The sequence below is a fragment of the Myotis nattereri genome (assembly GCF_964212035.1).
Source record: "Myotis nattereri genome assembly, chromosome: 19".
Classification (NCBI taxonomy): domain Eukaryota; kingdom Metazoa; phylum Chordata; class Mammalia; order Chiroptera; family Vespertilionidae; genus Myotis; species Myotis nattereri.
In genome coordinates, this window is record NC_138095.1 from 9,837,421 (window position 1) to 9,858,842 (window position 21,422).

Sequence of the window (21,422 nt, forward strand, 5' to 3'; positions counted from 1 at the left end):
GGTGAGCTACTGGCACATGGATTCATGCGCAGGGCTACTGGTATTGATATATTTTCTAATATTTGTTAAAGCTAAAAATCTAGACATGTTTTAATCTTTCAACTTTTAAATGCAGCAAAAGAGCCCTAGCTGGTTTGGCCCAGTGGATAGAGCATTGGCCTGCAGACTGAAGGGTCCTGGGTTCGATTCCAGTCAAGAGCATGTACCTCAGTTGCAGGCTTCCGGCCCTGGTTGGGGGCATTCAGGAGGCAACCAATCTATGTGTCTCTCTCACATCGGTGTTTCTCTCTGTCTCTCCCTCTCCTTTCCATTCACTCTAAAAATCAATGGGAAAGAAGATAAAATAAATAAGTAAAAACCAATGGAAAAAATATCCTTGGGTGAGGATTTTTTAAAAAATTGAAAAAATAAATAAATGCAGCAAAATAATTTAATTAAAAAACCAACCCTTTGCTGTCTGCAACAAGATGGCTCTCAGGTCAGCAGTCCGGTGCCTGTGCTGGACAGCAGTGGTGTGTCTGCCTTTTCTCCTCCAGACTCTTCTCCTGCACCACCTCCCGCCCCATGTGAGGGGCCAGCCAGGCTTAGGGCTCCCAGGGATCCGAGCCCGGCCGCAGGCCCAGCCCTCTAACACGGACCCCGTTTTTCTCGTAGGTTCCCCAGACTCTCGCTACATCCGTGTGGAGACCTGCATGTTCATGATCAAGCTTCCCCAGTACTCCTCTCTGGAAATCATGCTGGAGAAACTGCGTTGTGCCATTCACTACCGCGAAGACCCCCTGAGTGGCTGAAGGGAGGGAGCTCCAGAGTTAGGCTGTCACCGAGGCACTGCTCTGCCGGCTTGGAAAGCCTGCCGCTGCGGGCATGTCCCTCCAGGGAGGGCCCTGCGTGAGGAGTTGGCGACATTTTGCTTTTCTGAACTTCTGTCCACATTCCAGGGCCTCCTGGAAGACTTAACCTTTTGTATTTGTACGTTCGTGATGGGTTGGTTCTTTTGCTACCGTTCATGGTGTTTGTAGGGTAGTTTAGTTCCGTTTGTGTCTCATTTGATCTTCCTGGACACTGTCCTTCGTGGCCACCAGATTCTGATGCCCTAGGGCCCCAGATGGTTCCACATCACAGAACCACCCAGCGGGAAGCTGGCGATGAGATGCCAGCGACCACTCAGAGTCCTGTTCCTTCCGAGAACACATCCACAAACAAGCCTGTGGCCAGGCCTGCCCCACCTGCCTGGAGCTGGAGTTTCTCCTGGTCACGGCTCCTGCAGGCCTTCTTCCATCTTGACGTGGTTGGACCAGTTACCTTAACAGGGGAGGCTTGTGTGTGAATCTTTAGAGCCTTGTTCATGGTCTGGGCTTTTCTGAGGAAAAGTCCACAGTGGTCCCCCCGTCCCTTCCCATTCAGACTCTGCTCTCCGTCAGTTCTGGGCCCTGGTCCGCGTTCCCCGAGTGCTGCTCGGGAGCAGGCGACCAGAGGGTTCCTTCTGACGCTGGTTCGCAGAGGCAGGCGGCTGCGTCCCACTCCAGGAGGTGAGAGGACACCTGGAGTCGGAGGGACAGTGCTCCAGACGGACTGGATAGGAAAACACGTGACGCAAGCCTTCCCCACTCCTGTGCTCAGAAGCGGCCCTTCCTCGCTGCAGTGGGATGAGAGGTGAGGACAGGGTCCCTCGCCCACTTTAGCGCTGTCTGAGGTGCTCTGCTCAATTCGGGGTCTGCTTCAGTGACTAAGACCTTCCAGTCCAGATGGAGATGCAAGGGAGGTCCTTCTGCCCCCGGCTGGGCCCACCCAGCACCCCCCTCGCTGCCCCATGTAAGTGTGTGCCAGGGCTGGGCTGCCCAGCTCACCCACTGCCCCAGTGCATTTGTGCCCCCCCTGGGTCTTTGTCCAGTGGTACTTTGTTGAAGAGCAGCATATGCCATCTTGTTGGACTGTCATTTGGGCCTTGCCAGTTCTCACAGAATTCATCACTGTATTTATTGTATAATATTGTGAATATTGAAGTTCTGAGTGAGTGCTGAGAGGTGGTTTTGGAGTGTGAATGCTGGTGAGAGGAGGGTGTGCTCCTCCTTCCTCTGCCTGTTGGAAACATGTGGATTTTTGAGCCGTTAGCATCCCACCTCCTCCCTGTTATTCCTAGGAACTGCGTTAAGGACCATTGTAGAAAAGATCCCCTGCCCCAAGGAAAAGATAAACCTGGGTTAACCGTCCCGTTGCATCACTTATATGTGATGCGGGACCAATGTCTGGAGGTGAGTGCCTGTAGTGTCCCGTCTGGAGAACGTGGTTGGCCACAGCCCCCTCGACTGGAGGTCACAGCAGGATGTAGTCCTGACAAGGATCCTCTTGTTTCATTTCTGCATAATGAAAGAGCCTTTGGATTTATTAGAAGTGGTTTTTCCTCCTGTACTTTTAAATTCTTAGTTCCCTCTAACCCTTCCCATCCCTTGAATGAACTCAGAATTCTGTTCGCTACCTCCCCATGAGGGGGTTGGGAAGCTTCTGTTGGCCAATCACTTGATTAGATGATAGCTGTGAGTTATCTGCTGCTAACATGACTGCTTCTCCCAGAGAGCACATTGAGGTCCAGACAGATCTAAACCTTGGCCCTAAAACACATGTGCTGTAAAGTTACTTGATGTGTATTTATTATAATTATTTATGGTTGCATTTAACAAACTTTTCATTCAGTTTGATGCTATTTACACCACTGCTGTGTAAAGAAAGCTCACTACAGGAAAAAAGTCTCACCAATAAATAATCTTCATCTAATTTTGATTTTCCCTAAAAATTGTGTGATCATCTACTCTTTTTAAAAAAATTTTATTTTTCAATTACAGTTGACATTCAATATTAGTTTCAGGCGTACAACACAGTGGTCAGACATTTGCATCTTATGATTACACAGATCTAGTATCCACCTGATACCGTAATTACATTATTGACTGTATTCCCTATACTATTTTTTACAACCCATTTGACTGTTTTTATAACTGGCTATTTGTACATCCTAACCCCTTTACCTTTTTCACTCATCCTCCCAACCCCCCTCCCATCTGACCACCATTCACTTGTTCTCTGAATCTGAGTTTCTTCATTAGGTCCATCCATGTTGTCGCAAATGGCAGTATTTCATTTTTTATGGCTGAGTAATATTCTATTGTACATTTACACCTTATCTTCTTTATCCATTTATCTACTGACAGACACTTAGGTTGCTTCCAAGTCTTGGGTAAGTAATGCTTGGGTAAGATAAGGGTACACCTATCTTTTCAAATGAGTGTTTTAGATTTCTTCGGATCAATACCCAAAAGTGGGATTGCAGGACCATCTGGTAGTTCTATTTTTAATTTTTTGAAGAACCTCCTTACTGTTTTCCATGGTGGCTCTGAGAAGGAGCTATTCCTGGATCTGCTAGGGTTCCAGGAAGCAGAGAAAGCCTAGTCCTGCTCAGCTTCCCCCACACGCCCTGAGGTCTCCAGAGTGCACAGGAGAAGGAACCACAAGACTCAGGTAAACTTCAAGTACAAACTTTATTTCTATTACAAGGATGTTAATAATTATAATAATAATAAAATAAAAAGAGGGAGGGGGGCTCTGATACTTGGTTTATAGTTAAGTCACAGAGCTTAGGCTTCAGTCCCAGTCAGGCAGAGCCCAGCAAGGCCCTAGCAGGGACAGGGTGTCCCTCACTGTCTCCATCAGAAGGCAGTAAAGACAAAGGAGCCGTTTCCCCACCGAAACAGAAGGCAGTGATGCCAAATGCCAAAGAAGCAGATTAAAACAAAGCCCGAGTCCTTTCTAGTTCAACTCATCTCCAAAAGCCTGTTCCTAATATATATTGCAACTGACCTGAACACCTTCTCAGAGCTGCTCCACACATAAACCAGAGTCCCAATTCTAGAGTGGGGAGGGGCAGCACACAGGAGGTTACCCAAAAGTTCCCAAACTTAGGTCCCTGCAGGAAAAAGAATCACTTTACTGGTGAATACCAGGTTTCCACACCCTCTCCTCTCTCCACCAGGACCACACAGCACCAAGAAACAGTGGTGACAGTATGTCAAAAGAGGAGCCCTGGTGGGCTGAGAGGCCGTAAGTTGTATTTGTGCTGCCAAAAGACAGCAGCTAAAGCTGAAACAAGAAATCTCTTAACAGCTTCCCTGCTAGCCCTCCCTCCAACCCCCAAACTCACATCACAATCTCAAAAGACACAAAATGGTTGTATCTTAAAAAAAGTTAAATCTAAAATCTCCCCTGCCCACAGAGCCTGAGAGGCAGGTCCTGCACTGCGGCTGCGCAGAGAAATGGAACCCGTGCAGGTTCTCGCAGACACCATTACTCCTCCTCTTCCTCCTCAGCATCACCAGCTCCCTGTTGCTTGGGGGGTTTTGCCTATTGAAAACACAAACAAAAGCCCACATAGAAAGTGAAAATTCAGGCAGTATACCTTCAGAGCTCTGAAAAGTCAAGCTTCCATAGAAACCTCTTCATCAAAAGGCAAATGAACAACCCTTCAGCCACAAGCAGCCTGTTGCCCAGCTCCTTCTCTGACTTCAAGGACCATACACACCACACCCACCCGCTCCTGAGTCCTCACTGAGCATTTCGGGGCTGGATCCCCCATTACCTTTGCAGTCCTGTTGCGGAAGCTGGCAGTTGTGGCGGTGACCCTTGAGTTCCTGCCACCTTCACTCCTACCACTGAAAGAGAAGGATTGGAAACTAGTTTCTAAGATGCCCCTGAGCAAAAGTCAGACCACTCAGAAGAAAAACAGCTGGAACCAGACATAGCAGCTCTCTGTGAGCAGACAAAACAAACCAACAACAGATACCCAACAAACAGCAAGAGAACATTTTGGAATCAGGCCATAGCACAAGCAAAGCCCACACTCTCATGGTCTCCTGAGCTACTCACAAGCTCCACTCCTGAGCTAGTATTACCTTGGCCCATGTCTCCCTGAAGGCCCACGGGAGAAAGAGGGCGCAAGGTTTTCTGGGTAGAGATTTCGAACAGAGCGAATCACTGGAACGTGCCCGGCAGCCATGGGCCCATTATGGCTGTTTCGATTCCGCCCCCGAATGTCCTGGCTGTCTAAGTTGTTGAGCTTCATTACGCTGGGCTGGGAACTAGATTTAGGGCTTGATGTGGATGTTGACACACGGTTACAGGTAGCCATCATACTGTTAATGGGTCTGCTAGGGGGAAGAGGGTAGGTGGGCACTTTAGCAGTTTCCTGCTTAATATCATCCATGTAACCAGAAGACAGGTCTCCTGCAAAGAGAAGAGAGAACCAGTTTTAGGGGAAAGACTGCTCTTGCTATTAGTGCTGGAGTTGGAGCAGGAACATGAAGATTCTGGGTAGAACAGAATTCTGGGTAGAACGGCCTCTCATCTAAAGGCTGCTGAAACCCAAGTGTCCAGACAGGGTTGGGAACACCTTTGTCCACACTTTATACTTATTATTTGAGTCCTCATATAACTAACCAACAATGATGTATAAGCAAACCTTGAAAAGTAATGTCTAACTGGCTTTGTAGCGAGTTTGAAAAACAGTTTACCTGCCTAGTCCCTGAGACTCTTTAATAATAATGATGATGATGACTGAATACCCTAAGCTAATTTCAACTAGAGGCAGGGGCCTAAAAGTTATCTCCAAATAGTCCACTGATAAAAGCTACAGCTGAGTAATCACGGACTACCAAGCGAGTACCCTCTAAGCCTACACTCAAGACCGCTCAGTCTAACATGGGACCACAACCGCTAGTAGTGAGATCCTTCTGTGCTTGGTTCAGGATTCAGGGGACCCCCATGTTAGAGTAGCGGATGAGAAACGGTAAACAGGCCCGTGTCAGCAGCAGACCTGCAGCTTTGGCTCAGCCCTGGCTAATACCCTGGTGTCTGACACGCCTCTTGGGCAGCTCTGGTGAGGTCTCTCGAGACTGGAAATCCTGTCTAGGAATCTCCTCCATCACATGGTTGTTTGCTGTGGCTGGGCGTTGGTCACACTGGTCCTAACAAAACAAAACAAAAATTAGTACCTCCGGGCGGAGTCATTTCTTGGAGAGGGAGCAGTGGGAAGAAAGGAAGGAGCAGCAGGTTAGGGGAACACACCTTATTCGGGGTCTTTAACAACCACTGAGAGGAAGGGCCTAAGACTAAGGAAACGCATCTAGAAAGGAGCAATCATTGCTATTAGCACCCAAGGCACTGAAGAAGCACTGCCCGATTTGTGCAGGGATCAGGAAGGGCTGGTGTCAAGAGCCCTAAAAAGTATACCTATACTTTGACCACAGAGTATTTGCATGGTTGCTTACTTCAGAATCTCCCGTAGGAGATAACCAGCAGACATTTATCTACTGCTTGATCCAAAAGCAGAAGTCTTTATTTACACGAATGAAATTTGTGGTGTTCTAGCAACAGCTATATGGCATCAACTACAGAAACGATCCTGAACACACCTGGAGTGTTAGCTCCCTATAACAAACAGGGAGTTGGCAGAAAATTGTATTCCCTCCTAACAGATCTGAATCCTAGCAAAAGCTGAGAAAGGACTTCAAATTGTCTAGTCTAACTCCTTCATTTACAGATATCTCCAGTGAGGGAACAGGATCTACCCAAGGTCAACAGTAGAACTAGCCCCAAGGTCTCCTGAAATGCAAGCCTCAAATACCACAACAGAAAGAATCTGCCTGATCAAAAGTAGAATATATTAGTGACATCAGGAGAGCTCTCATCTCAACCATGCTGACAAGTCCTCCACACCTGCATACGAGTCCTGACTCCTTGGTCCTTAGCTAGTGACATGATTTCAGTTGCCAGATGGTAAAGAAAGCTCACAAAACAGGGCATGTCCAGTAGCCACGTCAGGTATGTATGCAACTTAAACACTAAAAAAGCATTCTCAGCTCTGAAAGCCCCAGGTTCACTCATGGGATCAGCATGGAGTGAAGTAGACGGGTTCTTCAGGGACTTTTACCTGGTGATGGAACAGCACCTCCTCTTCCAGCTGGACCCCACAGAATTCACATGGGATGATGATACCGCCCTCCACAGAGGGTGCATTGCTCAGGCCCATCAAAGAGTTGAACTGGTTACTTGTAGCCTGCTGCAGAAACCTCTGGAAGATGACATCAGGGTCCTCCTCCACCTCTTTGAGGGAAGTACTACCCATGTTAAATGAAGGTAAGGCACGGGAAGGGTTACAGCTTGTCTGTCTCAAAAAAAAAGGGCGGGGGGAGAAGGGGGTTAAAACAAGTTTAAAAAATTACTAAAATATTTTCTAGGAGTCATAAAATTTTAGTAAGGCTTAACACTGAGGAGAGGAACTAGAAAGGGTCAGGGAAATGCAGATGGAATGCTCACTTTACTTTTAAACATTTCTGTGCTTTTTCCCTTTTTACTGTGTTCATATGATTATTCTTTTTAAATTAATTGGAAAGATTCAAGATTCTTCTCACAACCACATAGCGAGAGAGAACCAAATATTCTTTCTTATCTTGTTAATGGATTTTCTTATGCTGCTCCCAAACCAAAAACTAGGTTTATTTAAATATGTATTATTCCACTTATGGGGTTGCTTAAGTTTTGGAAATGCTAGACTAAGCCAATCCAAATCAGAGTAAGTGTTGAGGGGAAAAATAGTTCCCTCCACTAGGCAATCCTAAAACAAAGTCTAATATTCTCTAATCGTTCTTAAATGGCTCAAGAACTTTCCTTTAAAAAATATCTGACACCTTTCATATACCAGGTATTAAGATTCAGAAACTAGGAAAACCCAGAATCTGTCCTCAAGGAATTCAGCCTAGTGGTGCAGATGACAGGGAATCAGAAGATACCACATCACAGGGTGACAGACTAAAAGAGAAGTGGGCACAGAACTTTTAGGGCGCACACAGGTGGGACCTCTGACCTAGTCTTCAGAGCGTCACTCAGGATAGTTTCATGGAGGTTGTGTCTTAACCAAGTCTACGAGTAAGGGGTCTGTTGAGGAGGCAGGGGTGGAGGCCACATGGCTTCCAGGCAGAAAAAGTAAAGTGCAAGGACCCCTGACCCAGGAAACTGCAAGGACTTCAGTACAGCTCCAATAAACAAAATGTGGCACGAGATGAGACCAGATTACATATGGTCAGTAGAGACATAGTCACCACATGGAGGGAGCAAACTGGGCCTGCTAGAATGAGCATGACTTTTTCCAAGAGTGAACAAGACTACGTTCTCATAGCCATATGTCAGCCACAACATGGTAAATAAAACACAGTTGCTACTCCTGTAACAGGCCATTAAAATAGTTGGCTCAAGACCTCATGTGGCCTGCAACACCAACTGTGGCCTGCACACGTTCCTACACGTTCTCCAGGAATTCACAACACACCTGATGGTCGATCAGCAATTCCTCTGGGTAGAGCTCCTCACAAAATTCACAAGGCAACATGGTCTCATCAGCTGCACCTGGGTATCAGAGGCCACACAGATGCCAGTGAACAAAAACAAATTTGATTCAACCTGTTATTCCCCTGGTGGGGTTTTAATTAAAAGTGTGACTCCCTTAGATATTTCAGAGATGGAGCAATTTGTGGGGCTGTAAATCCTCCCAGGGAAACTGCCCAAGAGACAAACCCCAAGCAAAAAAATGCCACTATGGAAAAAGATTTACTGGCCACCATTCCAAGTAGCTAATATTAAAGTAGTCACTTACCCAGTACTCTCTTTAAGAAAGTAGTTTAAATGTGCAATAACTCTAGGCACTAATCAGCTGTACGTGCATTATTTCAATCCTCAGGACTTATGAAGCCTGGCCAGTATGCTCAGTGGTTGGAGCTCAATTCCCAGTCAGGGAACATGCCCAGGTTTCAGGTTTAATCCCCAATAGGGGGCCTGCAAGAGACAGCCGACTGATGATTCTCTCTCCCTCTCCCTTCCTCTCTCTGAATTAAGTAACTAGAGTTTGGCCTTTACATGGGTTTGAGTCCAAAATCTACATTTATGACTTTTAAAAACCCAAGCCAAAAATCCAGTTTAAAACTGTACCCATCAATAGTATCCCCAGTGCCTGCTTGAAGCATATATAAATATTCTGAGGAACACATCAGAAAACTCAATGCTAACTTGTGTGAGTGCATATAGAGAGGGAGGCAGCAAGCCACCATGAGTGAGTCAATAGAAACAACAAAGACCAAAAAGAGTTTGATATGTTTTCAGACACAATATAAAAATAACACATTTAAAGATACGTTAAAAAGGGAACTGTAGTATGACTAAGGTATAAGAGATTACTTTGAAAATGATGAGACACACTGAAGAAAAATGACAAATATATGTTATGTGTATTTACTTAGAATGCCGTTCTTGAAATATACATCCTAAAGTATGTAGAGATAAAATGTTATATCTGCAGCTTATTCTCAAATAGCTCAAGGGGAAAAATTATAAAGATCAAAGAAAAATACTAGAAATGGTGAATAAAGATGAGGGGTATATAAGATATTTGCTATACTATTTTCTAACAGTTTTTAAAAATAAAAAGTCGGAAAAGCAAAGAACAAAAAAGGCAAATCTGATCTCATGAAAAACTTTCATTTTTAAAATAAATTGTATAATGTAAGAAACACACATAACTGTGGAGACAGAGGCTAGTGAAGATAAAACAAACCTACCCTTTATGTCATTCAGAGCATTGGGACCTCCAAGGGACTGCTCTGCCTCACACACAGCCCTCCAGAAGTCCTGCTCTGCCAACTTGGGGGCCTGGCCTTCATTTTGCAGACTTAGGGCCAACATGAAGTCCAAGTTTGAACTGTCTTCACCACCCTCTATAGGGGACTGTCGGCTTCTACTCCTTTCTTGTTCTTCCACTGGAGGGGAAAAGAGTAAACTAGTTTTCAAGATACATTAGAAATGCCATGCTTTAGCTCAAGTCCATGCCTACAAATATTCCAGGTTTATAGCATCTATGCAGGCATAAAAGAGGCCCAGCCCTCCAGTTCTCACAGGACTCCAAATATGAAGTATGCCATGATAAAAGGTTCCAATACTATTTTGTGTTATTAATAAGCAATATTATTGAGTTTTGGCTATGAGACAGGCACTGTGCTAAACACTTTATGTGTATTTTCTGCGTTGTATAATGGTTTACCGCATGGGGTCAGATTGCCTGAATTCAAATCCCCGCTCTACCACTTACTTACCTACCCTCATGAGACTCCTGTGAGAATTAAACAGATTTTGATAACCTTCTAATCCCAAACACAACTCACATAGATTATTCTGAATTGGAAACTGGGTTGTCATGTTCCTTTGGTTGGTAGTCCTACTATGGGAAAGTTCCGATTCTGAGGCTCTCAGGGGCCGTCGAGGTAGCCTTATGGGTGGATCCAGAGACTCAATTTGTCTGAGGAGTTGTGATGCAATCCATATTCCATCTTGACCCCAAGACACATCATATGCATTAGGAGGCACGGCAGCCTCATCTCTCTTTTTCTCCCCATCTCTCTTACAAACTTCTGGGTGAGTCTTCAGATCTTTCACCAGGACATTACGCCCACAATTGCCACATAGCTCTGTCCGGGCACCGCAGTAATCTTCATGGTCCTTCAGTTTGAGAACAGAAAGTTCCAAATCACAGTGCTGGCAAAGGGCAAGCCGCAGAGGACACTCAGTCTCCTGCAACACAGAGTAATGAAGCAGTTAATATGCAAATCTAAGAGAGGCATGTTTTAGTACAGGGCAAGGAAAGCAAAAAAGTATTTACTTCAATATTCTCTTCCAACCCTAGCCTCACCTGCCTACCATGTTTTTCTATGAATTTAAGAGTCAGGGCTTCTCGCTTTGTCCCTGCCACCAGGTTCTACAAAGGGAAGAAAACTTTAGAAGGAACCTACTCACTCAGTCACCCTGACTTACTTTGTGCACACATTACAAAGTTACCCAAAAGCAGCCAGATAAGCCCAGGAGCAAAGAGCAAAAACCTAACAATTCAGACACGTTTATGAAAGTTCCACCAGCCCAATTTCCCTTTACCATTCCAATTTGTCTTAAGATTTGGTAATGTGGAAAAGAAAATGCCTTCGAGAAAGACACTGATTTGTCTAATCTGCATATTTGTATTACAGCACTGACTTATATTGAACAAATAAGCCAAGAATCACCAGTGAATATACTGTATTCAGAAAACGAAGGACATGTCACTGATTTAAGTTACTCAACAGCAAAAGAGCAAATAATCGCTGGCACTTACTAGATAATATAGTAAGCACTTTAACAACTCTAAAAAGTGCTAGTAACTCACCAGAACAGCATATAAAGTAAAAACTTTATTTAAAGGAAAAAATTTTTAAACTCTTTAACTCTGGCCTACACTGTCAATAGTTTTATTTGCAGGAATGTCAGGAAATAATCTGTACTCAAATCTTTAAAATGACGGCTATATCACCAATGTGAACCCCAGAAATAGCTGGGAGAGAAGCCAGAAGAGGGGGCAGTTGATTGAAGGTTGTTTATGTAGCAGGTAGACATTAGATCCAAAGAAATACTTATTATTATTGTTAATGTGACCTCAACCATAGGTCAAATGCTTAGAAAAAAATAATAAAGGTAAGAGTGCCAAAGTATTTGTGAGACATTTATCTCTAAGCTGTGGGGTTACAAATGATTGTTTTCTTTTATATCTTTTCTAATTTTTTTCCTTGAATATAAATTACTCTTTAAAATTATAAATTAAAAAGTTAATTTATTTGAGACAGGATGAAATGCACAAATCTTAAGTTGCATACCTTGATAAATTTTTCAACAATGGACAGTTTTATCTCAACTAGGGACCAAATGATACTATGTTCTCTCTCACCAAATGCTCTCTGAGAAATTTCTTTAGGTGTAAACAGAAATTTCTTTAGGATCATCCAGATGATCCAATCAAAATGAAATTACAAGCTGTAAGGCAGGTGTGGATAAGGAGGTCATACACATTGGCAACCCCAATCTGGATTAGCACTCAGAGAGGCTGCAAAGAGCCAAACCCCAGAATGGGAATGACAGACTCTGAGGCCTGAGCATGGGGCACAACAGCCATGCAGCAGATCTGGCAACAAACAGAACCTCAAACAGGCTTTGAAAGGTGATGTGTACGGATCTTGTAGAGAACAGACAACCAGACTAGCTTTCTGTTCCGCATGTGGCTCTGTAATCTCACGCTTGGCCCCATAGTAACTCACTCCCTTCATTGTACAGGGACACTAACCTCATGATTCTGTAACTGCCTCTTCTCCAACTTCTTGTTACATTTGCAGGTTACCTAGGATAAATAGTAAAAAACAATAAATAGGTTTTGTGAGAACTTGCTCACTTGCTATGGCAAAATAGCAAGTATAACATATTAATGAACATTTGAGTCCTTAGTGGTTCACCTGACAGTGTTCTGTAGCCATGTGAGTCTCCATGCCAGATTTGGGAAATGGTTCCTTGCAGATAGGGCACACACCAATGTTCCTTTGACAATGGATCTCATGGATGGTAAAGTTACACAAAGGAATTTCCCTTTTGCTATAGAATTAGATCAAAGAAAAAGGCAAGCATTACTGACTGATCTAGTCACAGTTATCACGTGAAAATCTGTCTTGTCCAATCTTTATTCTCCATTATTTCCCTTTAGCGAATATCTCGTCTATTAGCTCTTATGATTGTTACTACCCCTGCCTTTCAAGAATCAACTCCTGAAGGTTTGAGTCTTCTGTGCAACACTCTGAATTATCACTGCTATACACTAACTCTAAAAGCTCAACCTCACTTTCTAGATGTCAGAGCTGATCACAACCAACACATGAAGTCAGATAGTCAGATGCCAAAAAGAGCTGAGCTAGGCTTTTCCAAAACCATCCATGCCCCAAAGCACAATGGTACACTTCAGTATTATTTTTAAAAAAAAACAAAAAAAACCCCTACCATTTATTTTCACTCTCAGTCCGAGATTAGATTTATTCCACTAAAGGTCAAACCAGGCTGTTGGAGCTACTGCATCAACCTCTACATTTGATCCTTTGCAATGTCTATCAGAGAGGTCCCAACAGCAGCAGCCCTATGACTGTGGAAGGCCCAATAGTCTGCTGGCTCTGACTTCTCAGAGCAAGGGCAATTTGTCCCTCTAGACATGATGCAGCCATAACAGCCATACACTGGGCAGATTTTCCAGCCAACGTAGGCATATAGTCCAACTACACCTCAGCCATTCTATGGAAACAACTCTGAGGATGGGCCACCTTTAGTACAAGAATTAGGTATCAATTCTGACTACATCTGGCAAAAAACACTAACAGTGTTAAATCCATTCAAAGTAGCACATGGGCCCTAGCCGGGCTGGCTCAGTGAACAGAGCGTTGGCCTGGGGACTGAAGGGGCCTGAGTTCAATTCTGGTCAAGGGCACATACCTCGGTTGCAGGCTCCTCCTCAGCCAGGGCCCTGGTCAGGGCACATGCAGGAGGCAACCAATCGATGTGTTTCTCTCACATCAATATTTCTTTCTGTCTTTCCCTCTCTCTTCCACTCTCTCTAAAAATTAACGGAAAAATATCCTCGCGTGAGGATTAAAAACAAAGTAGCCCATGGAAGCATCATGAATAAGACTGATTTGGCAGGACCAATGTTTTCTTGGCCCTGTCTTTGGAGCCACATTGTTACTGCCTGGCAAAATCCAGTAGGCCATGCTTATGGATGGGATCAGTGCAACTGAATGTCTAGAAATGTGTGATTTTTTAAAATATATTTTTATTGATTTCAGAGAGGAAAGGAGAGGGAGAGAAACATCAATGATGAGAGAGAACCATTGATTGGCTGCCTCTTGCACGCCCCCTACTGGGGATCGAGTCCACAACCCGGGCATGTGCCCTTGACTGGAATGGAACCCAGGATTCTTCAGTCCACAGGCCTATGCTTTATCCACTAAGCCAAACCAGCTAGGGTGAAATGTTTTGTTTTTTAAACTTAATGAGTATGACATGTGTTTCATTTGGCTGTGTGGCAAGTATCCTGGATAATGTCTTCCAACAATCCTACTTTCCAGCTTTGCAGTCATTTTTTTTTTTTTTTTTTTTAAGCAGGATAGTATAGGAATCATCTCACTGCTCGAATTATTAGATGGTATAGTTTTTCTGCTTCCAAAATTTTTATTTCTGCATTAGACTTATTGTGATGAACACTTTGTAAGATATATAAATGCTGAATCACTATGTAGTATACCTGAAACTAATATATTTTGTTAACTATAATTTAAAAATAAATTTAACAATATATATACATTCAAACAAGAGGCACATAGTATTCAAAGGCCTAACCTTTTATTCATTTGAATCTGACAATTGGAAAACTCCAATTTCACAGGCTAGCTAAAGAAAAGACTACATTAAAAGAAGGTGCCTATAAGTATGTCATCCAGAATAAGATTGCAGACAAAATACTAATATACTTGCTTCCTACCTACAGATAAAATAAAGATGTTTTAAAGTGAGATAAATGAGAACACAATTCTATATATTGATAGAACTGCTAAAAACCCCAAGATAGAACTAGCAAGTTAAAGATAAAATTTCATTTTAGATAGAAATGATTGCAAGGCGAGCCAAGACTTCATGAAAAATTCCCAGCCCTAGCTGGTTTGGCTCTGTGGATAGAGCCTTGGCCTAGGGAACTGAAGGGTCCCAGGTTCGATTCCGGTCAAGGGCACATGCCCAGGTTGCAGGCTCAATCCCCAGTAGGTATGCAGGAGGCAGCTGATCGATGATTCTCTCTCATTATTGATGTTTCTCTTTCTCTCTCCCTTCCTCTCTGAAATAAAAAATATATTAAAAAAAAAGGAAAATTCACAGTAGCCTCCCAAACAATAAACATAACAAGCCAGAAACAAACCCTTTAATACATGCAAAAATAAAAAGCTGAAGGAAGCTTGTTCCCTAGAACCATTCTCTTCCCAATCAGAAGACACCTTAAGAGTTAACATGCAAAAACATCTTTTCTAATCACAACTACTTTTTTTTTTAATATATTTTTTTTATTGATTTCAGAGAGGACGGAAGAGGGACAGAGAGAAACATCCAGGATGAGAAAGAATCATTGATCGGCTGCCTCTTGCAAGTCCCCCACTAGGAATCGAGCCCACAACCCAGGCACATGCCCTTGACTGGAATAGAACCCGAGACCTTTCAGTTCGAAGGCCAACGCTCTATCCACTGAGCCAAACCAGCTAAGGCCAAACTACTCTTTTTACTGGTCTAATCGCAGCTCACATTTTGAAGAGTACCTTAATTTTTCTTCGAGAATAGGAATATGGCTCTAAAGACAAAATTTTAAAACCCGGAATTTAGACAGGGTTACTTAGATGGGAGGTCTGTGCTGGCTTAGTCAGCCTCCCATGCTAATCTGCTCTTTTCTTTAAATAAATTGCTTTCACTTTGAATAACCTTGTTTTCATTAGCTTCCCATTAACTATCTCCCCCCCATTTTTAATTCCTTTGGCAGTTATTTATAGATTGTTCTAGGTTTGAGATTCCTTGGACTGATAAATGAGATTATCTCTCCCGGGCCAGTGTGGTTCAGTTGACGGGGTGTCCTGTGCACCAAAGATTGCTGGTTGGATTCCCAGTCAGGGCACATGCCTGGGTTTCATGCTCAATCCCCTGTAGGGGGCGTATAGGAGGCAGCCAACTGATGTTTCACTCTCATATCCCTCTTCCTTCCTCTCTATAAATCAATTTTTAAAATTTTTTTTTTTAATATATTTTATTGATTTTTTACAGAGAGGAAGGGAGAGAGATAGAGAGTCAGAAACATCGATGAGAGAGAAACATCGACCAGCCGCCTCCTGCACATCCCCCACTGGGGATGTGCCTGCAACCCAGGTACATGCCCTTGACCGGAATCGAACCTGGGACCTTTCAGTCCGCAGCCCGACGCTCTATCCACTGAGCCAAACCGGTTTTGGCTTAAAATATTTTTAAAAAGAGTATCTTAACTGATGCTAAAGTCATATATCTGTTTTCTTATAAAACCAACAGTGATGTTTGCTTGTAATTATTTATATCATTGATTACTTTGTATTAGTAACTATATATAAAACTCAAACAAAGCTAAAATACAAATTTAAGAAATGAAATCTTGCCCTAACCGGTTCGGCTCAGTGGATAGAGCGTCGGACTGCGGACTCAAGGGTCCCAGGTTCGATTCCGGTCAAGGGCATGTACCTTGGTTGCAGGCACATCCCCAGTAGGGGGTGTGCAGGAGGCAGCTGATCAATGTTTCTCTCTCATCGATGTTTCTAACTCTCTATCCCTCTCCCTTCCTCTCTGTAAAAAATCAATAAAATATATTAAAAAAAAAAGAAAGAAATGAAATCTTAATTCCATTCAGGGAAAGAATATTGTGACCAACAGTTGCTCTGATTATATCCTAATTCTGCCAAAAGACTGAGAAGAAAAAGGCGATAAAAAGAAAGAAAAATTGTTATTTGACTTGAACCTTTCATCAATCTACATCAAACTATTTCCCTTATTAAATATCTCTTTCCTCCTACCACAATTTGGTAAGTTAAACATAACAGGCACTTGTGCTCTCTTTAGCTTTAGGAAGAGCACTTACACGCCACTAAAACACACAAGTGCTCCTGAGAAACCCCAATCAAGAGCCAGATGAGCTGCACTCCTAAGTTTCACTTTAGCAGAGCTGCTCTTTGTCACTCATGTGGGTTAAAAACTCCAAAACAGAAAGCGCAACATTCGAGACTACGCCCAGTCTTCACTTAACAGTTCTGGAATCATGAAATGATAATGATTAATCTGGACTGCCAGAAGTCTTTAGACTTTTTTATTTTTTTAAAGCAATTGAACATTCTTCCAGCAAAATCCTTTATAAAAACAGTTCAGCTACATTGGTCCAAATGCTCTCTCACTACTATATATAGAGCCAAGATCATTAACCCTTGCTCCCAATCAACCCCTAGACAACCAGCCACTCAGGGAAATCCTTGCAACATACTTAAAAAACAAACACATTAACCACTCTTGCCGGTTTGGCTCAGTGGATAGAGCGTCGGTCTGTGGACTGAAGGGTCCCGGGTTTAATTCCAGTCAGGGGCACTAAAAATATATACATTTTTTTAATTAACCTAGTCCAACATTTTTATTATGTATATATTTTTTAATATACTTTTTTTGATTTCAGAGAGGAAAGGAGAGGGAAAGAGAGATAGAAACATCAATGATGAAGAGAGAATCATTGATCGGCTGCCTCCAGCACACCCCCTTACTGAGGGACTAAGCCTGGGCACGTGCCCTTGACCAGAATCAAACCCAGGACCCTTCAGTCAGCAGGCCAACACTCTATCCACTGAGCCAAACCAGCTAGGGCTTATGATATATTTAGTATCTTTTTAGAAAACATATGAAGATATTTTCCAGAAAGGCAAAAATATATATTCCCTTATTTATAGGTCAGAAAAGTGAGGCCCAAAGCATTCGGTGACTTGCCAAAAGTCATTAACTAATTAATTAAATGCAGGAACCAGAGCCCTGAAGCCCAGCTTCATCCTATCACTCTAATCACTCACTACACCACACTATGATAGCTAAACCAACTATCTTTGTCAAATTACCAAAATAGGCAATATTATCTAAAATTGTTAAAAAGGCTTCAGAACTATATATTTGCAGGACAAATTATATGATTCTAATTTTAACCTGCCAATAAATAAACCAACCCTTTACAGAAGTGAGTTTATCCTCATTCCAATAACATTTCTTAGATTAATTTCTTACCAGTTGTCACACAGTTGAGTGTCCTGGTCTTCTAGAAATTCAGCCATCTTTAGCTCTTCCAGAAAACTACAAAAGTAGAAGTGAGAACTTTCAATTTCATTTCTGCTTTAAGGATGACAAGCAAAACACACACACACAAAGAAACAGTGCACAGAAAATGTCACAAAAACTAGTGCATTTTATTTAATATCCAACACATGGGTTTCACCTTGTTTTTATTTTTGTTTAACTTTTACTTTAAAATAATTTGCCTTACAAAAAAAAGCACAAAGACCTCCCATATACTTTTCACCCAAATAACCATAATAAAATTATCAAATGTAGGAAACTAACACTAATACAATACTAGCAACTAATCAATAGATCTTCAAATTTCACAAATACCCTTTTTCTGGTTCAGGTTCAAATCCAGGGTCACATACTGCACTGTTATTTCCCCTTAATCTTCTTTGACCTGGGATGTTTCTTGTTTCTTCATCTCTCATAACCTTGTTAAGTGTATTGGCTATTCTGTAGAATGTCCTTCAGTTTGGGTTTGATGTTTTCTCATGATTAATACATATCTGGCAAGAATGCCACAGAAGTGATGCTGTGTTCACCTTGGTGCATTACATCAGGCTTATGTCAACAGGCTTATTATTTTTTTTAAAATATATTTTATTGATTTTTTACAGAGAGGAAGGGAGAGAGATAGTTAGAAACATCGATCAGCTGCCTCCTGCACATCTCCCTCCGGGGTTTATGCCCGAAACCCAGGTACATGCCCTTGACCGGAATCGAACCTGGGACCCTTCAGTCCGCAGGGCGAAGCTCTATCCACTGAGCCAAACCGGTTTCGGCCAACAGGCTTATTATTACAGGTGACCTTAACTCTGATCACTGGGAGTGTCTGTCCAGTTTCTCCACTGTAAAGTTTTTTCTTTTTTTTTTATTGTTTAAAGTATTACGTCTCCTTTTCTCACCAATTAACCCCTCTATCCCCTGCTCTACGCCACACCTACCCCCAGTTTTTCCTTCTTTTTAAACAAGATAGCAATGCAGAAAGCAAAGTGCTGGCAATTTTATTACCAATATTTACTTTAGATTATGCCTTTCCATGACACAAAAATGGTCTTAAATGGTCTTAAATGCTGCCTCCCAAAACAGCTCCTTAATGGTTTTGACATTTCCAAAGGAACTCACTTTTCAAAACACATTCTTTCGTGCAACATGGTAAGACCCTGTGTGACAGACGCTGTGCCCGGCATTAACAATACTTTACAAATTAAAGAAAGATAGTGTCTTGCCCAACAAATCAATTTACTAAAAGAGAAAAATAAGCAAAAGAAATAGATACACCTTAAGATGAGTGTTTTGATGGAAAAGTACACGGACAAAGGGAGATGCGAGTGGAGGGAATCGACTTTATGTAAGGATGGCGAAGAACTTTTTGAGATGACATTTAAACCGAAGCTCCAAGAGTCGGACCAGGAAATGGGAAGTGAAGATCGCGGGTGAGAATTCGGGGAAACCCATTTAGGCCGTGGCCCTAAAAGGCAATGAAGGAACAAGTAAACGTAGATCTGGAAGAACGTACGTAAAAAGGAGAATGATTCAAGAAGCCTCCTCAGGAGGGACAGAAAGGATGCCGAATCCTCCAGGCCGGGTGGCATTTAACCCGGGGAGTGACCAGGTTCAAGGCAGCCACCCCGGTGTGAAATGGAACCCGGAGAGGAAGCGCCTGGCGGGAAAATCAATCCCGTCCCCAACAGGGGAGCCTCGGGGCCGCTCTCAGGGCCGACTCGGGGCGACCCAGTCCGGTCCACGAGACCCGGGGCGGCGCCTCGGAGCCGCGAAGAAGCCGGCCTTCTACCTGCCAGGGGGTGGGGCGGCCTCGCTGAGGGTCGGTTTGGCCCTGCCCCTCGGCAGCTGAGGGACGGACCCGCTCGGGGCCTGCAGTTCCTCACGCCGACAACTGACAATGTTCCCCGGGGCCGCGGTGGGGAGCGAACGGGCGAAGGCACGGAGGTTGGGGTGCAGGCATCGAGGTGAGGAGGGGCCCCCCTTACCGACTCCGGAGGCCGCCCCTCGGCCCGAGGGGGCGGAGCTCCCCCTTCCGGGGAAGCGGGTCCCAACGGTCCCGCCCCCGGCGACGTCGGAGGTGGGGCCGGGGGGAGGGCCGCAGCCTGGACCCGGCAGCAGCCAACATTGATTGTGACCGTCTTCCACGGGAAAGCGTTCTCCCCGGACCACGACCCTATCGGGCAAAAGTCACCCCCACTCCGGAGGCCGCGGGAGCGGAAGTCCAGGCAGACACTTACCCGCCTCACAGCTGGTCTGAGTGGGGACTCGAACCGGCGGCCAGCGGCCGAGCCCGCACTAGGCCACCGCGACCCCCGGCCTCCGCCGGCAGCTCGAGGCCCGGGCCCAGCTCCGACTGGGGCGCTCCCCAGCCGCGGGGGCCAAGGCCGGGAAGGGGCGGCGGCGGCGCCGGGGTCGGACGAGGCTCCGGTTCCCGGAGGAGAAAGCGCCGCCTCCACCAACGGCCTGAGGGGACGCTGCGGCGCGGGCATCTTGCCCCCAGCGGCCGCGACCCCCGGGCCTACAGCTCTCTCGCCCCCACTCCCCGCCCTCGGGTACCGGCCTCCTCCCGAACGGGAAGCCGCGGGAAGCTCCCCAGGAGCGGGCCGCCGCCGCACTCACCTACGACCAGGAGGACGTTGGGCTGATTCGGCAGCTCCGGCCCCGGAGCCTCTTCAGTCAAACCCCGCACTGAACAACGGCCCCCAAAGCCGCCTCACCATTTCCGACCGTCGCGGAGGAGCGCGTCCATTGGCTAGAGGCGGCCCCGCCTGTGCCCCCATTGGACAGCACCGCTGTCGCTCCCAGGGCCCCGCCTCCTGTGCGCCGATTGGCTCCTCGGAGCTCTACGGGGGCGGGTCCGTGGAAGTCCCAGCCCTTGCACATCTGGAATGAGAGACAGACCTAACCAGTTCTGGGCCTATCAACGGCCTGTGGCACAGGCTAATAATATTTGCATGAATAATACTGTACAAACATTACTAAGACGCCTAATATATTAAGGTAATTGTCTTTTGTCCTCTTGTCATGAGCCATTAATACTTATTAGTCACTCTTTTTGCTATTACAGTGCCCTCTGGCAAGCAATATATCTGCAAGGTTCTGCCCATATTTGAGCACTTCGCTTTTTGCGGTGGAAGAGTGAGCGGCTGAGGCAGAGGATTGAGTCCCAGTTTTACTCCTTGCTACCGTATGGATTGTCTGAACTCCTCTTCCCTCATGAATAAAAGATAAATAAATAAACATTTAGATATAACCAAGATACAGCAATTTCAAATCATGATTTTATTGTAGGTACTTGCAAATATTATGAGATAGTGCTAAGAAGGAAAAGCATGTTACAAATTATTTGTAACAGGACAGAATATTTTTAAAATATATTTTATTTGTTTTATTTTTTAATATATTTTTTTTTATTTCAGAGAGGAAGGGAGAGGGAGAGAAAGATAAAAACATCAATGATGAGAGAGAATCATTGATCACCTGCCTCCTGCACAGCCCACATTGGGTATCACTGCCTCCTGCACACCCCCACAACCAAGGCATGTGCCCTGACTGGCATCAAACCGTGA

General features: G+C 44.3%; 2 protein-coding genes across 5 annotated transcripts in view; one reads left to right on the forward strand and one right to left on the reverse strand.

The window, feature by feature from the left end:
- HECTD4 (HECT domain E3 ubiquitin protein ligase 4) overlaps positions 1-2,791 on the forward strand; it is a 150,604-nt gene extending 147,813 nt beyond the window's left edge. For all 4 annotated transcript variants that reach the window (XM_081113358.1, XM_081113359.1, XM_081113360.1 and 1 more), the window contains exon 76: positions 655-2,791. In XM_081113358.1, the coding sequence (XP_080969484.1) occupies positions 655-791 (137 nt within the window). In that variant the 3' untranslated portion in view covers positions 792-2,791. The remainder of the gene's footprint in view (positions 1-654) is intronic.
- A 723-nt stretch (positions 2,792-3,514) lies between these two features.
- Positions 3,515-20,736, reverse strand: TRAFD1 (TRAF-type zinc finger domain containing 1). The gene is made up of 12 exons (XM_081113367.1): positions 20,473-20,736; positions 17,791-17,856; positions 12,399-12,534; positions 12,233-12,286; positions 10,254-10,659; positions 9,654-9,851; positions 8,372-8,448; positions 6,977-7,210; positions 5,891-6,011; positions 4,941-5,271; positions 4,628-4,700; positions 3,515-4,392 (listed from the first exon to the last, which is right to left on the reverse strand). The coding sequence occupies exons 2-12, from the start codon at positions 17,835-17,837 to the stop codon at positions 4,336-4,338; spliced, it is 1,734 nt and encodes a 577-aa protein (XP_080969493.1). The 5' UTR covers positions 17,838-17,856; positions 20,473-20,736; the 3' UTR covers positions 3,515-4,335.
- Between the last annotated feature and the right edge of the window lie 686 nt (positions 20,737-21,422).